Source organism: Paramormyrops kingsleyae, chromosome 17, assembly GCF_048594095.1.
Source record: "Paramormyrops kingsleyae isolate MSU_618 chromosome 17, PKINGS_0.4, whole genome shotgun sequence".
Lineage (NCBI taxonomy): Eukaryota > Metazoa > Chordata > Actinopteri > Osteoglossiformes > Mormyridae > Paramormyrops > Paramormyrops kingsleyae.
In genome coordinates, this window is record NC_132813.1 from 9,415,866 (window position 1) to 9,436,284 (window position 20,419).

At 39.9% G+C, this 20,419-nt stretch overlaps 1 protein-coding gene across 1 annotated transcript; it reads right to left on the reverse strand.

Annotated features, from left to right (window-relative positions):
* Nucleotides 1-12,215: 12,215 nt before the first annotated feature.
* Nucleotides 12,216-16,755, reverse strand: LOC111844901 (prolactin-releasing peptide receptor). Its single transcript, XM_023813801.2, has 2 exons — nucleotides 16,635-16,755; nucleotides 12,216-14,105 (listed from the first exon to the last, which is right to left on the reverse strand). The coding sequence occupies exon 2, from the start codon at nucleotides 14,086-14,088 to the stop codon at nucleotides 12,967-12,969; it is 1,122 nt and encodes a 373-aa protein (XP_023669569.1). The 5' UTR covers nucleotides 14,089-14,105; nucleotides 16,635-16,755; the 3' UTR covers nucleotides 12,216-12,966.
* Nucleotides 16,756-20,419: the final 3,664 nt, after the last annotated feature.

Below are 20,419 nucleotides of genomic sequence, written 5' to 3' on the forward strand. Positions count from 1 at the left end.
GCTACAGGGACAAATAGCATTTGTAAAATCCGATTGTTAAGCCTGCCGTAATGCATAACGTAAAACAAACAATAATGGTAAAACATTTTTTACATTACTTATTTTTTCTGCAAGGCATTGTTTATAATTCAATTTTAAAGGGGAGCGAAAACCAAATGGGTGAAAAAGAGGCTAAATTCCTTTAATTCAAGCAGAATGATGAGTGTAGCTGTTTTTCCTGGAGGAATTATGGGTACATCAGTACACGCTCGGCACATCATTTTCGATTTGGTATGTATATTGAAACAAATTTTTTGACATGGGTAGAATCTAAATTCACAAGTAGATGTTCAACATGGAAACCTATGCTGATTGCTGAGTCCTAGCCTGAATGCTAATTGTAACTGTGAGCTTTTTTTACGGTTAATGTTGGTTACAGTTAGTGCTAATGTGTTTCAGACGATGTCATCTGAGTTTGCGAACCACCGGAGATAGGCAGAAACAGTTAGTCTCTCCGTGGCATTTACGGAAATTCAGCTACAGACAGGTGACCATACTGGGTAGTAGAGAACATGGGATTTAGTTCATCATGATTAGTATGACCTAAAAAAAATTTTAAACAGCATCTCTTATTATTATTCGGACATCAATGGAAACATGGCCTTTGGTTTACAACTTTTCCCAACTGTGTTACCCTGCTGCACGAAAATTGTTTCAAACCGTGAACCCAAAGCCGAGGTTTGTACTAAACTGTGAATTTTGTATATCATTACACCCCTAAACATGAAAATATTGTGGGTTGGCCTTGGAAACTGTATTATCATGTGATTCAAAAGTCATGATTTAACAAGCGGATTAATGTGTGTTCATGATCACCAAGCTCTGACCTTTTCTGAGGTTTGTCTGCACCTTGTCTATGCAGGTCTTGCCTCTGCTGGTACAGTACCTGGTCTGGCACATTTTTTTTGCTTCTGAGGAAATAATGGTAAATTGTGCATATACACATGCTCATACATTTATGACTTATGTAAATTATGTAAATTTCATACATATTCACGAAAATACAGAATAGAATTACTCACCTCTCAGAATTGCTTGTTAATCTTTATTCTTTTGCCTGCGGCCACTGTGGACATTGACAATAGCCCTGAATTTCTTGATTTGTGCCCAGAAACACGTGAATTGCTTGAGACGTAAGGTATTAAAGGACTGCCCTTCGGGGGGGGGGGGCATTAATCATGGTGTGTCACCAACTCCATTGCGAGATTATTGATGGAAGATGCTTGCCATTCGCAAAATGTACCAAGGTCCCCCTCCCATCAGCAAAATATTGCCTCAGTAAAATCACTGGGTTTAGTCTGGACACCCCATTGTACAAGGCCTGGCTACGCTAATCCAAACCCAGCTGCTCTTATACAAATGCACAGAGTTTGATGCAAATAGATGCCTTAATTATTTGCACTGCAGTATGAATTTCATCTAATGAAATTATCTGTTGGCCAAACCTGATTTTTATCCAAAGATTTGCTCTTTTTCTAGAAAATACTGATGTGCAGAATTTTATGTGAAATCATATCTTCTCCATTCGTCTGAGAACACATATTTCAATGTATTTTCGCTGACAGTACTTTAATGTAACATATGAAGTGTTTAAACGTACAGAGAACAAGTAGAACAATTATATGTCATTATTTCATTTCCATGACGTGAAATGTTTTTAAGCAAGGTTTTGTCGCATTAATACTTTTATTTTTGGATAAAAGGTGGCATTTTCTACCATCATTTTAGAAAATTAGGCATAGGTAATTGTGTATAATTGATCATTTTCACCTAATAGATTTAATATAAATCATTAGGATAATGAACATGCATCTGTGGGCAGGGGGTTTACTGAAAAATAATCAATACTTAGAGGTATAAAAAAGAATAGACCTAATTAGAATTTGATAGATCACAAATATATTTTGTTTCTAAAATGTGTAACACTTCACATTAACTGCACCTTCATAATGGTTTTATAATGCAGTCATAGAACATTCATAAGCAGCATGTATATATATGTGTGTGTGTGTGTGTATGTGTGTGTATTTATATATATATATATATATATATATATCTCTTAACATATATATATATATATATATATATATATATATATATATATATATATATATATATCTTAACATCCTAACATGCCTTAGTAGCTGTTATACACTCCAATAACAAACATTGTATGATTATATGACTGTACTGCTTGTTACTATATAATGTTTGTTATTAATGTATATTAAAGCTGTTAATGTATACTTACATGCTGCTTATGAATGTCTTATGAATGCATTATGAAGGTACAGTTACATAAAATATTACCAAATAATGTATGTAAAATGATTTTCAGCCAAATGAATACTTCTTTTGTTACTGATAAAAGTCAGGGTTGAATGTTCAGAAGGATGTCATTTTGGTTCTGTTATCTATGACAACCGCTTCCACGGACAATAAGACATTGATCCCGTTACCTTGGCTCATTTTCGCTTTGAGAATTTCTTCATCTGCTGGGATTATGAACTGACAGTGTCTATACTTAATCAATAAACGTTCTCTGTCCTGACAACGGCGTTCTGCTGTGTCTTGCCGAGCTGAAGTAACAAGCTCACAAGCAAACTTTCTTCTGAATGTAAATTTGATTTCCACCGAAGGCTTGAGTGGCGGTCGTGTCTCTGCAGGTTTACGCTGTTTTTCATTTGGAAAACATATGCTCAATGACAGCCACCTTTTCTCACAGACAACATTAATTAAGTACAAACACTGTTGGTTGGGAAATACAGCACATCTCATTTGGCCTAAAACCCCCCTCAGAGCCCAAATTCATACCTTTAGAAGAGTGGAGATGGTACACGGGCGTCATAATATGTGCTGATTAGTAAAGAAACATACAAATTGGGTATCCAAGTGAGGGCTACAGTCAGAAATGGAGTTTATGTATAACAATCTGATAACAATCAGCCTCTGGTGCAGTTGTAATTGAGCCATGTAAAGGGAACAATCAAGGCTCTCAATGTGCATAAACGTGCAACGCATACACTGCATACTAAATTTTAACTTCCTAATACCTTATATCTAGAACAGCGCACACCTTTCCCATGCCACAGTTTTGTGTGTGAAAATTGAATAATATAACTAATTAAGTAGCATTTTGCCAATTTCAATGGCATTTTATTTTATCCACCTACTGTCACTACGTTATCTGCACAACACTAAAATGAAAATGTGCATAGAAATTGCTTGTTTACATGGTGTACACACACGCACACACACACACACACACACACACACGTTAATGTTGTAAATGACTATAATAGCTAAACTGCTGTTTTTTAATAGAATATTTACATAGGTGTACAGAGGCCCATTATCTGCAACAATTAGTCCTGTGTTCCAGTAGAATATTGTGTTCGCTAATGCAAGTTTACCGTTTTAAAAGGTTAATTGGTCATTATAAAACCCTTTTGCCATTATGCTGGCACAGATGCAAATTGTTGTACTGATTAACAAAGCAATATAACTGGCCTTCTTTGGACTAGCTGAGTGTCTGGAGCATCAGTAATTAATAGGAGCCAGTTTGGTCCTACAACAGCACAATGACCCAAACACAGCTCCAAACTATTTAGGGAAGAAACAGCCAGCTGGTGTTCTGTGTATAATGGAGTGACCAGCACAGTCACCGCATCTCAACTCTGTTGAGCTGTTATTGGAGCAGCTTGACCAAATGATATGTTAGACGTGCCGATCACCGATTGGCCGATCAAGCCAATCCAGCTTGTGGGGGTTGCTTCATAAAGCACAGGGTGAAATCTCATCAGATTACCTCAACAAACCATCATCTAGAATGCCCAAGGTCTACAGGGCTGTAATTGCTGCAAATGGAGGACTCTGACAAAAGCAAAGTTTGAACATAATTATTTTAATTTCAAAATAATCATTTCTAACCTTTTTCAATGACTATTTCCTTTATAAAAATGAATAGTAGGCCTATACCTTTTAAACCTAAAACATACATATATGCCAGTCTACTATACTACACTAGAGAAAGTAATGAAGGGTTTGTATATAGGTGAGTTTAGTCCAAATTTAGGCTTACATTTTAATATTTTTCCTATTTTAAAGCACAATAGTTTAGCAAAGAGTAATTTAAATAATTCATCATTTACCGGTTGATTATTTTTGTCTTTCCTTATGTTTTTTATTGGATGTGTAATAGCATTTGTTACACGCATACTGTAGCACACAAGTACTCTGCCGTCTTTGTTGCGTTTTTTATTGGATGTGTAATAGCATGTTACACGCATACTGTAGCACACAAGTACTCTGCCGTCTTTGTTGCGTTTTTTATTGGATGTGTAATAGCATTTGTTACACGCATACTGTAGCACACAAGTACTCTGACGTCTTTGTTGCGTTTTTTATTGGATGTGTAATAGCATGTTACACGCATACTGTAGCACACAAGTACTCTGCCGTCTTTGTTGCGTTTTTTATTGGATGTGTAATAGCATGTTACACGCATACTGTAGCACACAAGTACTCTGCCGTCTTTGTTGCGTTTTTTATTGGATGTGTAATAGCATGTTACACGCATACTGTAGCACACAAGTACTCTGCCGTCTTTGTTGCGTTTTTTATTGGATGTGTAATAGCATTTGTTACACGCATACTGTAGCACACAAGTACTCTGACGTCTTTGTTGCGTTTTTTATTGGATGTGTAATAGCATGTTACACGCATACTGTAGCACACAAGTACTCTGCCGTCTTTGTTGCGTTTTTTATTGGATGTGTAATAGCATTTGTTACACGCATACTGTAGCACACAAGTACTCTGCCGTCTTTGTTGCGTTTTTTATTGGATGTGTAATAGCATGTTACACGCATACTGTAGCACACAAGTACTCTGCCGTCTTTGTTGCGTTTTTTATTGGATGTGTAATAGCATGTTACACGCATACTGTAGCACACAAGTACTCTGCCGTCTTTGTTGCGTTTTTTATTGGATGTGTAATAGCATTTGTTACACGCATACTGTAGCACACAAGTACTCTGACGTCTTTGTTGCGTTTTTTATTGGATGTGTAATAGCATGTTACACGCATACTGTAGCACACAAGTACTCTGCCGTCTTTGTTGCGTTTTTTATTGGATGTGTAATAGCATGTTACACGCATACTGTAGCACACAAGTACTCTGCCGTCTTTGTTGCGTTTTTTATTGGATGTGTAATAGCATGTTACACGCATACTGTAGCACACAAGTACTCTGCCGTCTTTGTTGCGTTTTTTATTGGATGTGTAATAGCACGTTACACGCATACTGTAGCACACAAGTACTCTGCCGTCTTTGTTGCGTTTTTTATTGGATGTGTAATAGCATGTTACACGCATACTGTAGCACACAAGTACTCTGCCGTCTTTGTTGCGTTTTTTATTGGATGTGTAATAGCATGTTACACGCATACTGTAGCACACAAGTACTCTGCCGTCTTTGTTGCGTTTTTTATTGGATGTGTAATAGCACGTTACACGCATACTGTAGCACACAAGTACTCAGCCGTCTTTGCTGTGTTTCGCGAAATGCAATCAGACCCAAAGGCGATACCATGACAACTGCGACAAGAAAAGACTCACTCATTATTATCTCCCACGTGGTTTTTTTTTTGTTATGCAGGTATTTAGTCCACCTCCTTCGTATTTGTGAATGGACATTTTTATGTCTTTGATACTCTGTGTTAATTTGTATTTTGTTGGTCTTATGTTGAATTCCGAGCACTATGATTTCAAAAATATCTGATACAGAATGATCAGGTCTGACATTTTTTGATTCACGATTGTCCCTAGCGTGCGGTTGCTTTCCTGCAGAGTCTCTGTATCATTCATAATAACTAATTTATCATACCTCCCCCCCCCCCCCACGTCTGTGCTGTGTTACACAGACCCCTCGCCCGCAACCAAATGACAAAGAACAGTCACAAAAATGAAGATTTGAGACGAGACAACCATGCAAGTAATACTGTTTGTGTATTATTTATAATCAAATTAATATAATTGTTGATCCCTCACAAAGGTCTCGTGCAGCTCAAACAAGCACTGCTGTAATTTTCTGTTTTGAATAGAATTTTCCTTCTCCGACCTTGAAATACAGAAAATTGACTGTTCTAATTAAAATCTGTCTGTGTTAATAAATACTAAATTGGATCCTCGGTGATAATCCATATTAAAAATGCGGCAACAGCTTGACGGCAACAATAGCATTAAAGCAAACAGCTGGAGTGTTTGCTGGACCTTCCTGACATTTGTGCGACGGATGGGTGTCTGCAAAGCGCTTAATTAATGCGGTCTAGCTGAAGGAAATGAAGATGAACGTGAGTCTTTTCGTCTTTGACCCTCTGCCGAGGGATGATAACCCGTAATGGTGCGTTGATATTGCAGTCAGTCAAAGAGGAACGATTATAAGCCAGGCCTCATTGAGCACTGAGTGACTATTCAGACCTGCCTGGAATCAGACACACTCCTCCATGTTGTGTCATATGCTTGGGTTGAGGGGAAAATGAGGAACGCAAGAATGCTCTTTCATTTTAAAACTAGACTTTTCGTTTTTTAGCTTTTTTTTTTTTAGCGTTTTCTCCTTGTGTTCATGGGGGTTCTTCTCACAGTGCAAAAACAAGTCATTCAGGTCAATCAGTGCCTGTAAATAGCCCATAATGTGTGACTGAATGAAGGACACCGTATTTATTCAAAAGCCTGCACTTCCACATCAGTGTCGTTCCTGAGTTAATTATGTAAGTAACATCCCATCAACGTATTAAAATGATAGACTGGCATCCACCATTTTGGTTACAACAACTATAAGATGAGATCTTTGTAAGAGAATCATATAACTGAAGGTGTTAAAAGATGTAGCGCATGTGCCTTGATCAATTGATCTTCCTTATTTTTGTAATTAGTTTCAGCGTTATTATTGTTAATGAAAACTAAAAGTAGTGGATAATGTTTTTGTAAACGAATAAAATAAGATCCGAAAATAAAATGAACAACTACAACTAAATGAAAACTATAAATATTGCTTCCGAAACTAATTGAAATAAAACAACAAACAGCTGTTTTGTTTTAAAATACTATTTAACCAAATGAATGATCTGTTAATCTTTAATTAGAACTACTAATACCTGGTACATGTTTTTCCAAATTTTAGGACATTAGTACATAATGTGCACTGTGTATTAATGCAGGATGATTAGAAGCTTAGAAACATTAATTTTTCAGTCTATTACTAGAAATAAAATTACAAAAACTTAAGCCAAAACTAAAATGTATAAAAACAAAATAAAAATATATCTTAAAAGTAAAAACTAATAAAACTGCACTGAAAACTAACTTAAAACTGAATTAACTTAAAATTGAATTTCAAGTGGAAATTGAAAATAAGTTGCTTATAAAAACTAAATTATAAAATCAAAACTATGATACGTTCTTTTCTTACATATAACCAGTAGATTGCAGACTTGTATCCATTATATATTATTATTATATTGTAATTTAAAATTGAACTGCTTTGTTAAATATTTACGATATGCATGGCTGATTAAGGAGAGTTTCAAAGCAAAGAAATACACTAATGCATCTAAAATACGATGTTTGGTACTTGTATCGTAAACTGGCAGATCGCTGCATAAAGAAGAGGCCTTGTTTTCAGTTATATGGAGTGTTTCAAGGACCAGATAAGAGAGAGGGCATGATTTACATCTACAAGTGTCTCCATCCCTTTTCTCGTTGCTCGACATTATCGACATCCCTGAATGCATCATTCGCCACCCAGTTTTAACACGTTTGCAGAAACAGGTGTGTATGTTTTTGCTGAGGACCAATGCAGTTCCTCAGACGTAAACAATAATGGTGATGATAGCTGTCATCTGGCTTGGTTATTGTACAAGAATGTACATAATGCTACCAAATGTGTCGATGTAATTTTTATAGTCAATGTTAGAGTTTGTAGTCCACTAAGACGGCAGACTAATCCAGATTAAACCAAGGAGCTCATTTCTTAAGGATGTTTTTCTAAATCATTTGCTCAACTTTCTCGCAAACATTCAATATGTGTAACCAAGACACTGAAACAAGGGACATAGTTTGGTTGCAGCCAGTCAGACAAAACAAGACAATGATGACCATGAGTAAAAGTCTGACTTTTGGTTGCTTTAATTGGTTAAACTTTTGTCTGCTGCAAGTTTATTAGAATATATTCATTCCGGCGCCTTGTCAAATGACTTGTGGTCTTGAGTTACATTACCGTAGGCAGGGTGTGGGAGTTACCCAAAATGACAGTGTCTTAAAATAGTGTGCTTAATTAAAGGTAGTCGCAATAGCTTCTGTCTTACAAAATACTTTAACCATTATAATCCATCATCAGTCTGGCATGCATATATATTTTTTTCGTCACTTAGATATAAATAAATATATATATATGTAAATGAATGCTAGTTGTTATTTTTTATGAACTTTCATTTGAAAATGTATGTGCTGACTCCATTCCAGTAATTAAAAGACACGATGATTGGTTAAATTTAGCAAGTTTATTCACTTTAACAAGGCTATATTTGTACATATGTACTAATCTCACGTAATACAGCATATCTCACAAATGCTAATTAATATTAATACAAGTCTAAAAATATACAGTAGTATGGCATAGAGACAAAAAGTGGAGAAAGCCAACTTGTGTGTGTGTTAATATCTGTGTGTCCAACCTTATCTAATGGATCCAGTGGTTCTGTGTGCAGTTGAAAGGTATTAAAAGGCTACTCTGAGTCTTTCATCTCTAACATTGTGCAATGTGAGACAGCTACTCTATTTTGCAACATGTCTGTATTGAAACTTTGTAAAATCCTCTTTCCACCATCCAAAATGTTTGAGTGAGTCTGTGAGTGACTGGCAGACAAAGCATTTGAAAATACTTTTCACATTAAGAATTCCACCTACAAAAGCCCATTTTTATGTCATTGGAACCAGACAGAACTGCTGACTGGTTTTCCCTTTTAGACTTTTTTTAAAACACAAACGCCCCTCGTAATCCAGGTAGAATGGAAATAGAAAAGTTTTTTTTTTCTTTCGGAAAAGCATGCATGCATCAGTTTGCAGAAACAAAACAACACGATTGTACAGATGAAGGAAAATATAAATAAATGCCCATGCTTTACAAAGAACACAATAAACATTATTATTGTTGTTAGCTGCCATCACAAAATGTCAACTCCCTGCAACCGTGTAGTCAGTGTTTCTCAGTAGTCAGTGTTTCTCAGTAGTCAGTGTTTCTCAGTAGTCAGTGTTTCTCAGTAGTCAGTGTTTCTCCAGAACATTCTGTCTTCTGTCTTGGTCTTCAATCTTACTAGCAACATGTTTATTACTGTGATAAGTAAACACTATAATCTAGGTGTATTCTAGGCTTTATGTACATATATTTTAAATCAAATGCAAATCTGAATACTCATTGTATGTATACTCAAAGTGTGGTTGCCATTTTTGTCACTAATTGTCACTCCCTCTCAGAAAGGACAGTCGTTTCGTATTATTCCAGGGAACAAATATACAAAAAGTTTAAGTGGCGACAGCAGGATAAATATTTTATTAAAGCTCAATTGATGAGATTAACTATGTTATAGCCCCGCTCTTGAGTAAATTATGTTTCCGTGACCAGGACCGAAGACAAGCGTCACAGTTAAATCAAAAGCTTCTTCAGAAACATGATTTTGGAAAAGCAGTCTTGGTATATTCTCCGGTAGCTCCCCATGTATAAATCTTGATTTTAAAGCTAAACATGAGGGCAGATATACTTGAGCATAATGCTGTGGAGGCCACTTAATTGGTAGAAAAATTACCTGCAGTGCATATCTTAGAATTGCAGCCCCACAGGGATCAGGAACTAATTAAGCATGAGAACACTGTGATAAGAAGAACAAGCAAAACGAGCTCCAGGTAAAACACTGATATTGACGAAAGTGGGACTGTGGACTCAGTTTTGATTGTTTTGATTCATCTTTTTAGTTCCCACTGTTGTCATTTGGTTTAATAATGTGCTTTCATAACTTCCCTCCCTCCCCTGGCACCTCCTTATGTAATACTTAACAGAGACGATGGTTAACACGAGGCTTCAAATGCTCTTAACATAAATTAAATTTCAGTCTAACACATAATAAAAAAAGAACAAAAAGTTCATGATGTTCTGTTACAGACAGGGGTCTGGTCAGAGGACCTGGAGTCTATCTGAGGCAGCTTAGGGTAGTGTGTGGTTCACCTTGGATGGGGTGCCAGGCCGTGATACTGCACAGACATGCACTCACGCATCATACACTACAGGCCAGCTCAATAACTGCTTGTTTTGGACTACGAGTTGAAACCAGATTACTGGGTTGACATGAAAACTCCAGACCCACACAAAGCAGACATGGGATTTGAACCCACAACCTAAAGGTGTGCCACAGTGCTACCCACTGAGCCAGCACATCCCACAATTCTGAAATCCTCACTGATGTAAAAACATAATGATATATTTTCCACATATGTGAACTGCTTTTAAAATAACTCAAAAGTAGCTCAAAAATCAGGATTGCATTGAGGAGAACCTATAACCCTGTGTATCCCTGATTGCCAAGGTCACATCTGGTGTAAAAAAAAAAAAATCACTGATGTGGATTTTGGTCTTGTGTACTTTGGAGCTTTTGCAAAGGTATTTTTAATTTCCAAATATAGCCCGGTTGTGAAAGCTGTTGTTGCTAACAATCTGAGTCCCAGTGCTAAACGGTAATTGTCACCTCCTTCTGAGAATCACCGCTTGCATAGTGGCCTATTTCTGTTACAAACTGTTCTCCGACTGTGACTGCAGGCAGAGAGAGAGGAAAAGCATTTTATTCACGGCTTATAATCCTGGGGGGGGGGGGGGTTAAGCCTAAGTGTCTCTCGAGGTTTAGAAAAAAGTGAGATGGAGATCACCTTCCTGTGATAACATTTAATGGCCAAGGAAAGAAAACAGCCGGGATCAAGGGAAAAAAATCCATGGGCAAAACCGGCCTGTGGTCCACACAACACAAAACCTGTGCTGTGGTCTACACAACGAAAACACTGCTGTGGTCTACACAACAAAATAGCCGTGAAGAATACAGAAAATATCCTGGTAGCCTATGCATGCTGTCTCTAGTTTGAGCAACAGCACAACTACATTCTGGGGGCTACTCCAGTAGGGCTGAACGATTTATCGATTTCAAATTGAAATCGCGATTTGAAAGAACGCGATTAGCAAATCGCAAAGGCTGTGATTTAGGACATACGTTATACAGCACCCAGGTTTTAAAACTGTTCTAAGAATAGTTTAGCAAACTCATACCGTGCTCCCTATGTTAAAGTCGTTCTCACCAATCACAAGCGCCGTGCTCCTTACGTGACAGTCATGCTCACCAATCAGAAGTGGCCCGAGGCGACGGAGTACACGCCCACAAACAGCAAACAAGTGAAACCCGAAGTAAATGTTGCATTCGCGGTGCGGAAAAAATATTGATTCCGCTACTGAGCTATAAGTGAATTCATGGTCCGAGATTGTTTCAGAAAGGTCCTGTCATCAATAGAACCAGCATGCTCCTTTTCAACACCAGCTGCAATATACTTCAGCGTATCATACCTTTGGTTTTTGTTAATAGGCAATAGCATTAGTATACCGCTAACCCATCAAAACAACAATGAGACCGTCAGTAATTCTCACAGCAGCGGCGTCGGTGACCTCCAAAAAAGCCGTAAAACCCACAATACAGTTGTGTTTATGTCATATGTTTTTGTGCTTATTAAATTTTAAGTGTTTCCAAAAATTAATCCCCAGTAATAAAAGTCTTGCTTTAACATAAATACTAAAATAATAGATCGCTTTAATCGCTATTACAGTTGGGTATGGGAACGCGGTCTTATTTAGAAAACATACAAAAAGAGACGCATATAATCATTTAATCATTCGTTTTGTATTTGTCCGAATAACAAAGCAAAAGAATGATAAGCTGCAGTCGAAAACTGCATTTTACTTCTCATTTAAAATAAAATGCAGGGTTGGCAACTTTGGTCAGCTGCATGGAGTGAGATTTTCTGTTCTCTGTTCTGCACACACATTTACATGTATGTAAGTTTTATTACCTTGTAAATAGTCTGTATGGTTTGCAAACTGCCTTAACGTTTTTGATGCAGCTAATTTTAAGTTCAGAATGGAATATAGATTTGCCGTAAGATTTCTTGTTGCAACCATGAATGAACACGTACATTTTTTGTTTCACCTGAATTGATTTGTATAGAAAATAACCGTATACAGTTGTTAAAAAGCGGAAACTTCGACCAACATGAAATCACCAATAAACGACTTCTATTTATTCAACATTTTATAAAATGCATACTACGTTTAAAAATTTCCAGCTTTACGGTTTCAGGACAGAACAGCCACTCTGTTATGAACATTACGGTTTTTTTTAGTGTTATTAGTGTTAATAACAGCAGCTAACAACACAATAGCGCAAACAAAAGGGCTGCATACACCAAAGTAGTTCTTGCTTGTTTATTGGCGTGGGAAAAGGCGGTTCTAGTGTTATTGGGAGGGTAATAAGCGTTACCTGCAAGATCGCTATTTTTCTTTTTGCTGCAATTGTTTTCATTATTACTTTATTTAACTTGACACATCACATGTTTAAATTCTCATCCTTGCATTAGAATATAGACGAGTTAATACTGATGGTATCTCATGCTGCGTCATATGTTTTAAAATTACTACATACTGAATATTGAACTGAAGCTTGACATAAAAATAAATCGCAAATCAAATCGTAATCGCAATTTCTGTCAGAAAAATTCGATTCGATATTTTCCCCAAATCGTGCAGCCCTATACTCCAGGGCCAACAAGAAAGCTACAGGGTCCTAGAGGGACTTGGCCGCGGATGGCCTGGGAATTTCCTGGCCCTCCTTGGTAAGGGGTTCAGACACAAGGCTGAGGCATGTAGCATTGTGGTGGGAGGTGCGCAGGGCGGCCAGGGTACCGGGCTGGCGTCGCGGGCAGAGGTGCGCTCGCAGGTGCAGCCGGACCTTGCTGTGCAGCGAGGCGTAGATGAAAGGGTTGTAGCAGGTGGAGCTCATCGCCACTAGGTGGCAGCACACCTGCAGCACATTCACATAGCGCTTACCCACGATGTGGAATTCGCTGTCCAGGTCCAGGAGGAGGTTGAGCACTTGCAGCGGCAGCCAGCAGAGGGCGAAGGCGAGCACGGAGGCCACCAGCAGGGAGAAGGTCTTGCGGCGCTTGCGGTTCCAGCGGTGCTGGCTGTGCATGGGGGCGCCAGGGAGGGAGCGCTGGCGGAGGCGGGCCGTGATGGCGCAGTAGGAGATGCAGACGGACAGCAGGGGGATCATGTAGGAGGCCAAGAGCATGAGGCAGGAGTACAGGAAGCGCAGTCGCCTGGGGTCTGGCCAGAACTCCTCACACACCACCAGCTCCAGTCCGCTGGGCCTCAGATCCACGTAACGTGTATGTAGGGAGGGCGGAGCAGCGAGCAGCAGAGACAGGGCCCACACTACCAGCACCACAGCCCCACAAGCCCGCAGAGAGATCCGCTGCCGGACTGGGTAGGCCACCACCACGTATCGGTCCACGGCGATGGCAGTGAGGGAGAGCACAGAGGCAAAGACGGTGGCCGCTTGCAGCAAGGGCACCAGGTGGCAGAGCGGCCGGCCGAATGCCCAGCCCTTGGCGTCGAAGGCGTAAGAGGCGGTCAGGGGCACGCAGCTCAGGCACATCAGCAGGTCGCCTGCCGCTAGGTTGCCGATGAAGAAGTTGGTGGCGTTGTGCAGCTTCTTGTCGCCGAGGATACAGGCCAGCAGGAAGGCGTTGCCCATGCAGGCCACGACCACCAGGAGGCAGTAGAGAGGCACAAAGACCGGCTTGAAGCGTAAGAGCAATTGCAGGCCTGAGAACATGTCTAAGGGGTCACTCTTGTTCAGGGAGGCTGTACTGTTTGCACGACCCAGCAGCACATCCATTGTCATGCATTGACCAGTGAGTCCTGTAGGGGGCAGCATAGACAAGATCTCATTTACAGCACTGACAGATCAATGAACTGTCTCATGTCCCCACACCGTTGATTGTTCCATTTGTGAGGGTGAAGCATCATTAAAAAGCTAAGCGTGCTCACGATCAGCGCATCAGCAAATCACAATCACGCTGGTCATTTCTGGGGTCTGATCTATTTGAATGATTGCATGAGGCAATCAGTCCAGCATTTGTGGACCATGCCATTTTAGATGTGTGATATAAGTTGCTAATATGTAGAAAAGAAACTAGAAAGTTAGTTAAAAATTAAGTAAATCTAACACGATCTAACATTTTTGCATGTATTACTGTGATTATCCTGCATTTTAATTATAATAACACAGCAAATTATCACACAACTATTAATAACGTAACATTACGTCGTGTCCAAAAATGAAAGCTTCTAGAAAACCATTCATTCTAATTGGATTCAGCTGCACTGGGCTCTGAGTTGATGAAATCGACTGCCTGCGTATAAGTGTCCAGGGTGACAATTGCCCAGATCGCACCTACGGCTCTGTGAAGAGCCTTAACAAAAGCACCAATTGATTGTGCACCCTGGCACTGATGCGGGCCGCTTGAATCGTGCCCAGCACAGGTGTAGTGATGCACCATTCAGCCAGCGGCGCAGGTGGGTCGCTCCACGCTGTTATGGTGAAACAGCTTTCAGAAATCTGTGCGTTGCATAAACTGCCGGGATGCTGCTGACTGCCAGAGCTAGATGTACGAGAAACCAGTTCTGAAATAAGCAACTAACGGAAAAACTGACAAGGAAGGGATCGGAATGGTTGGACGGTGGCTTTCCTGCAGCGTGTTTTAGGGTATGCTGAAGAAATGGCTGATATGAAGTGTGATGAGAATGCATCTGCAATGCTACGATTCTATAGTCTCCTCTAGAGAAAAGAGTAAAAACCTGCTGACCTCTCTGTGACAGATCACATTATAAGTAATTAATTAATCATCTTTTTCAAGCTCAATTTAAAAACTTTATGACCAAGTGACATTGCTGTAGCCATAAATTTAACCTCCAGTGATGATTCCATTTTTAGTGACATTACAGGAAAATTAGGAAATATATGGTTCAGTAGAAAGAGAAATCCAGGATCCCAGAAGAAGAAACAGTTGAGTATGAAATGTCCCTAATTTATGTCATTCATCACCTGTCCCTCATCACAGTCCCTCATCACCTGTCCCTCATCACCTCTCCAAAAAACTGACTTCTGTTTTAGTCTCCTGACCAGATCCAACACCCAGCGTGCTTTTCTTCACTCTTACACCAAACATCCTGTCTTTTGTTTTCATTCTTTTCCATGCTTTTGGATAAACCCATCACCACGCTCGTGCCCAAATAATGCCCCTACTGCCATCTCTCATCCCCGTCTATGGGTCTCTTTAGCCGTCCTAATCAGAGCAAGTCACACACTCTCTGCTTTATCTTGACTCAAAACAGGTGCTTGTTCATTCCTGGGGTCCAAGATACTACAAAATGCCCAGACCCTTCATACAAACAGGCCAGTACAGCTTCCATGGTAAAATTCCACACAGCAACCATAGAAGAGATCTGTTATGATACTAGCAGCATGAGGACTAGCAGGGCAGACGGCCCAGAGAACGTGTGCATTTCCGACAGCTGTGATGCTTTTCCTCTGGGGTCATAGCAAGACGTCACTCGACTCCCTGAGCTGAGGACTTTTACCTGAAGCTCAGCAGTCGGATCCAATTACTTGATAAGTTGTTGTGGTCGTCATGGCATGTATTCAGTCCCCTGTGGGACCCTCATCTTGTATGCCAGCCCAGTCCTCTTATAATATGCGATGATTGAATCCTGCCTTTTCCACACGCAGGGTAATAAAATCTACCGTGGCAACATCTGTGATGTGGTGGCATTTGTTTTACAAAATCATTAAAATCCTATACCATAACCAGTTAAATATTCTTTTTTCATATGTCATATACAAAGCATCAGAAATGATAAAAATGACAAAGATCAGATAACCTTTTATTAGTCAAGGCATTAAATAATACTCCAGTAATAGTAATTGTAGTAATAGTAATTGTTTTCATTGATACAATGAAAGAAACTTAAACTAACACTATATAATTCCATAATTAAGTCTATGCAAAAGAGAAAGTACGTTTAAGCTATTTGGCTCCTAGCTTAATTCCTGCTGTGAAATTTGATTCCATTTAATCTTCTCATTTTTACTACAGCAGCACCTGTTGCAATGTTAACGCAGCACTGTTGTGTACGACCAAGCAATAACTGATACACTCATCTGTTCTCATACATTCATATTCTTGGATGATATGGAAATGAAGATTACCTTCATTAAAAAAAAAAAAAAAACCCTGTTGCTTTTCAAGTTTTTTCTTTAAAAAAAAATAAAAAACGGTTGTAGTTTCAGATAAAGAGATTTCAAAATGAAATGATTATTTTGTTGTCTGTGTTAGAGGCAAACAAAACTGTGTGTGAAGTGTGCGTGAAAAAGGTGAGAGACGATACCTGGATGTAAGACTGATGTCCAAAGCACAGGGTGAAGCTTCCCAGCAGCTTATCTTCTGCGGCTGTGATCTCCGTCTCTCTGTTATCCTGTATCTCTTGCCTCTAAGAGTGCGTCCAGAGCTCACCGTCTGAGTCAACGTGTCTCTCTGCAGCACGAGGCTTTAAGTGCAGTTAAAGACAGCGCTTGGTTACCATAGAACATTCAGCATCAGGACCAGCGATGAACTGAGAGCCTGCTGTTGCTTTGTCCCCAGGCTTTGCCCCCACCTTCCACCACATCCCTCAACTACCTCCACCCTCCTTGTCCTTCCCCATGGTCTGAATCTCGCCAATCCTCAATTATACCTTTGATATTGCATTGATTTTTGACTATATCTTTGAAACATATTTGTCAGATCTGTTTTCATGCATATTCCATCATTTTCCTTTGCCTCGGTCACCCTTATTCTGCTTAAAGTAACACACACACATTGCTAAATATAACCCTGGTACACTATGAGTGACCTTAGCAATTATATACAGGAAATGAATTGCCTGTATTGCATTTTAATTTGTACTTAACAGTATTTATACATAAATTTTAAATATAGTATTCACACATCAATTACGTATTATTATTAACAACAGCACTAGCAAACCCATTTTAGTATATAAACGTATTCTTTGTCCTGTTATTAGACTTGAGTGGTTACCTATGTAATGGCGCCACCTGTGTGTACATTTTGCCAAATACATGAGCACACTGGTGTCTTTTGCTAGAGAAAAAGCAGGGAAAAAACTAGGAATATGCAGAAGATTATGGAGAGTCAGCTGACTCATGGTCCCTTATGTGCCCTTGTACGTTAAATATGAGAATTAAATACTTAACATTAAATAGTTAAATATGAGAATTGCACAGAAGCCCTAGATGATAGCTACAGTATATACGCAGTATGATTAGTATAACGACACTGACTGTACCAGTATGGTATGTGGTATATGGTATGTGGTATATGGTATGTGGTATGTCTTCGATCCTGTATTATTTGACAAATATTCTACCTAGCAATTGACGGATGGAGGCCAAATCAGCACCTCAGAATTTCCGAAACTCCACAAAGTCCGCAGTCATTTTCTCGAAAACGTATCCCGCGGACCGAATGAGTCTTAGGAATTTGTCCTTCAGTTGTCTTACCGAAGCTTTAGTGGCTTCTGAACGTCTCCCATCAAAGTATGAGCTGGCGGATAGAATTAGCTTTATATATGTATCCAGTCTACAGATGGCTATGCTTTGAACTTAACTTAAAAGTGTACTAGATGTAAAACTGCTCAGTAGGCATGGATAAAATATAGATAGCAAAGAAATGCTTTTTCTAGGTCAGTGCACATGTGTACCAAGCATCATTACATTCAGTGCTCAGTGATTCTTTCACTGTTGTACAAGGGCAAACCCAGTGAACCCCATGTTTCAGATTTGTCATTATCGCTAATGGCACTATGACCAAAAACTGAGCAGCTGACCTACTCGGTAGAGACTGTCAGCCATCGTATTTATCAAAGGAATTTTTATGCAGTTTTATACTTCAGTTTTTACAAAGGCCAGTATTTTAATAATTTGACAACAGATGCTCCAAATCACTTCTGGCCCATTAAGCCTACTGACACATCACTTGAAAATTAAGATTTGTCTGATATTATTTTCATGAATTTTTATGTGATTTCAGCTTTTGCTGTGGTAGAGAGACACCCCGATGAAGGCAAATTCACAGCCACCTTGTCTCATGCACCTCGCAAGACATATAAAGTCATCCCCGCTCAACCCGCAGCCCTTCGCTAAGGCTCCTTCATTTGGTGTTTCTCCATCACGCCAAGGGAGGTTGCTGTCAGGCGCTTGAGTCCTCATTCTGAATCAGGGCCCAGTGACACTGGGTGGAGAAAATGATCAATTGGGGCACAAAAGGACAAGTGTGAGCCCATGTTTTGGTCTATTGCTTTTACGGCCAAAGATTTAGGGGTTGACGTCTTTTTAAGCAGGGGTGGCACTCTGGGGTAGCAGCAGCTATGGGGGCGATGGTTGCCCAGCCCCATGTGGGTCACAGAAATCCGCACCCCCGGTCCTGGGGTTGTGGTGAGTCATATTCAGTTCGCCTCAGGGGCCCTCGTGGTTGCTGTCATGATAATAGACAAACTTAGAAAAAAATATAGTTGCTGGAGGAGATTGTTCTTACCTGAGCTTCACTGAACAGACCAGACCCATTTCCATGAAATCCTGCACGACAGGACTGAAGATGACCACTTCAAGACTATGGACTGAGAAAGTCTTAGCCATTGTTCATTTAATGATCTTTTCATTATTTGTATCTTCACTTTTTTAAATAAATCAAGCCTTTCCTTTACTGTCTTGATTTTCCAGTTAGATGACGAGGATAAGAGCTATCCTCAGCCTTTTTTGGTTTCAATGTTCTTTGCAGGAGCCCTGTCACAGACATGCTTGCTTTTTCAGGACAGAATATTACATCTATTTTTCACAATAATTGTGCATCCCATTCTTGATTCTTCCACCGCTCGTATGTTCTTGAAAAATATACAGGCTTCTCGATGCATGAAAGAGCTTCAACAACGTGCAGTGTTTGGGAACTGCTGGGATAAGATGCACAGTGGATGATCGCTTTGTTAAGAGTCCGATTTCACTCTTGCGTCATAGAAGAGTGCCACAAGCGTGAATAAGCAGTATATACTTCTTGGTGAATCATTTCCACAGCCTGGGAGAACTTTGGTAGTTTGAAGTGAGCTGGTTAAGGATCAGAATGACAAGTAGGAGAACGTGGAGCTCTCTCAGGCTGGCTAGATGAACGTCTCTCTACTGCAGTGTATTGATCCACTGAACCTGGAGTACTGAAAGAGAGCACAAATATGATCCATCAGCCGGGGTTAATTTAAGGGTGACTGTAGGCTCTATTTGGCCATTTTCACTGTGCCCCTGTCCTTTATCTCTGCAGTTGTGGAGAAAAAGTCAGTTCAATTTTACCATAGTATACAAGTAAAAAAAATCCCTGAAGTTTGAATGAAGTCCAGGATTACTGACCGAAGGCTTTCAACAGTTTCAGGAATGCCAGGGTCAATTTTGGGTGTCTCATTAATATTAATAAATAATATCTATAAATAACAGACTACCCACCTACTCTGCTATGAAATGTTTAAAGCAGGGGTCACCAACATGGCACCAGGATGCCCCCAAGGACCTCAAGTTGCCCGCGGACCTGTTCTAAAAATAGCACAACTTACCAGCGAGCAGCATCCATCGTCCAACCCGCTTATCCTACTGGGTCACGGGGGGTCCGGAGCCTATCCTGGAAGCAATGGGCACGAGGCAGGGAACAACCCTGGATGGGGGGGGGGGGGGCAGCCCATCGCAGAGCACACTTGCACACCATTCACTCACACATGCACACCTAAGGTGTGCAAACTCCACACACATGTGACTGAGGCGGAGACTCCAACCCAGGTCCCAGAGGTGCGAGGCAACACTGCTAACCACTGCACCACCATGCCGCCCCGGTGAGCAGCATATAAAATTTAAATTTATCCAGTTGCTATTCTTCTTTAACCACATTTGCATTTATATAGATTTGAAAATGACAATATCTAAAAAAAAGCATTTAAAACATGTTTATTATACATGAAGTGATGATAAGCTTAGGAGGGCGTTTCAAACTGGTAGCCCTTCGTATGGCTCAGTACCCGTGAAGCAGCTCTCAGTTTCAAAAAGGTTGGTGACCCCTGGTTTAAAGGACCCCATTTGTCCG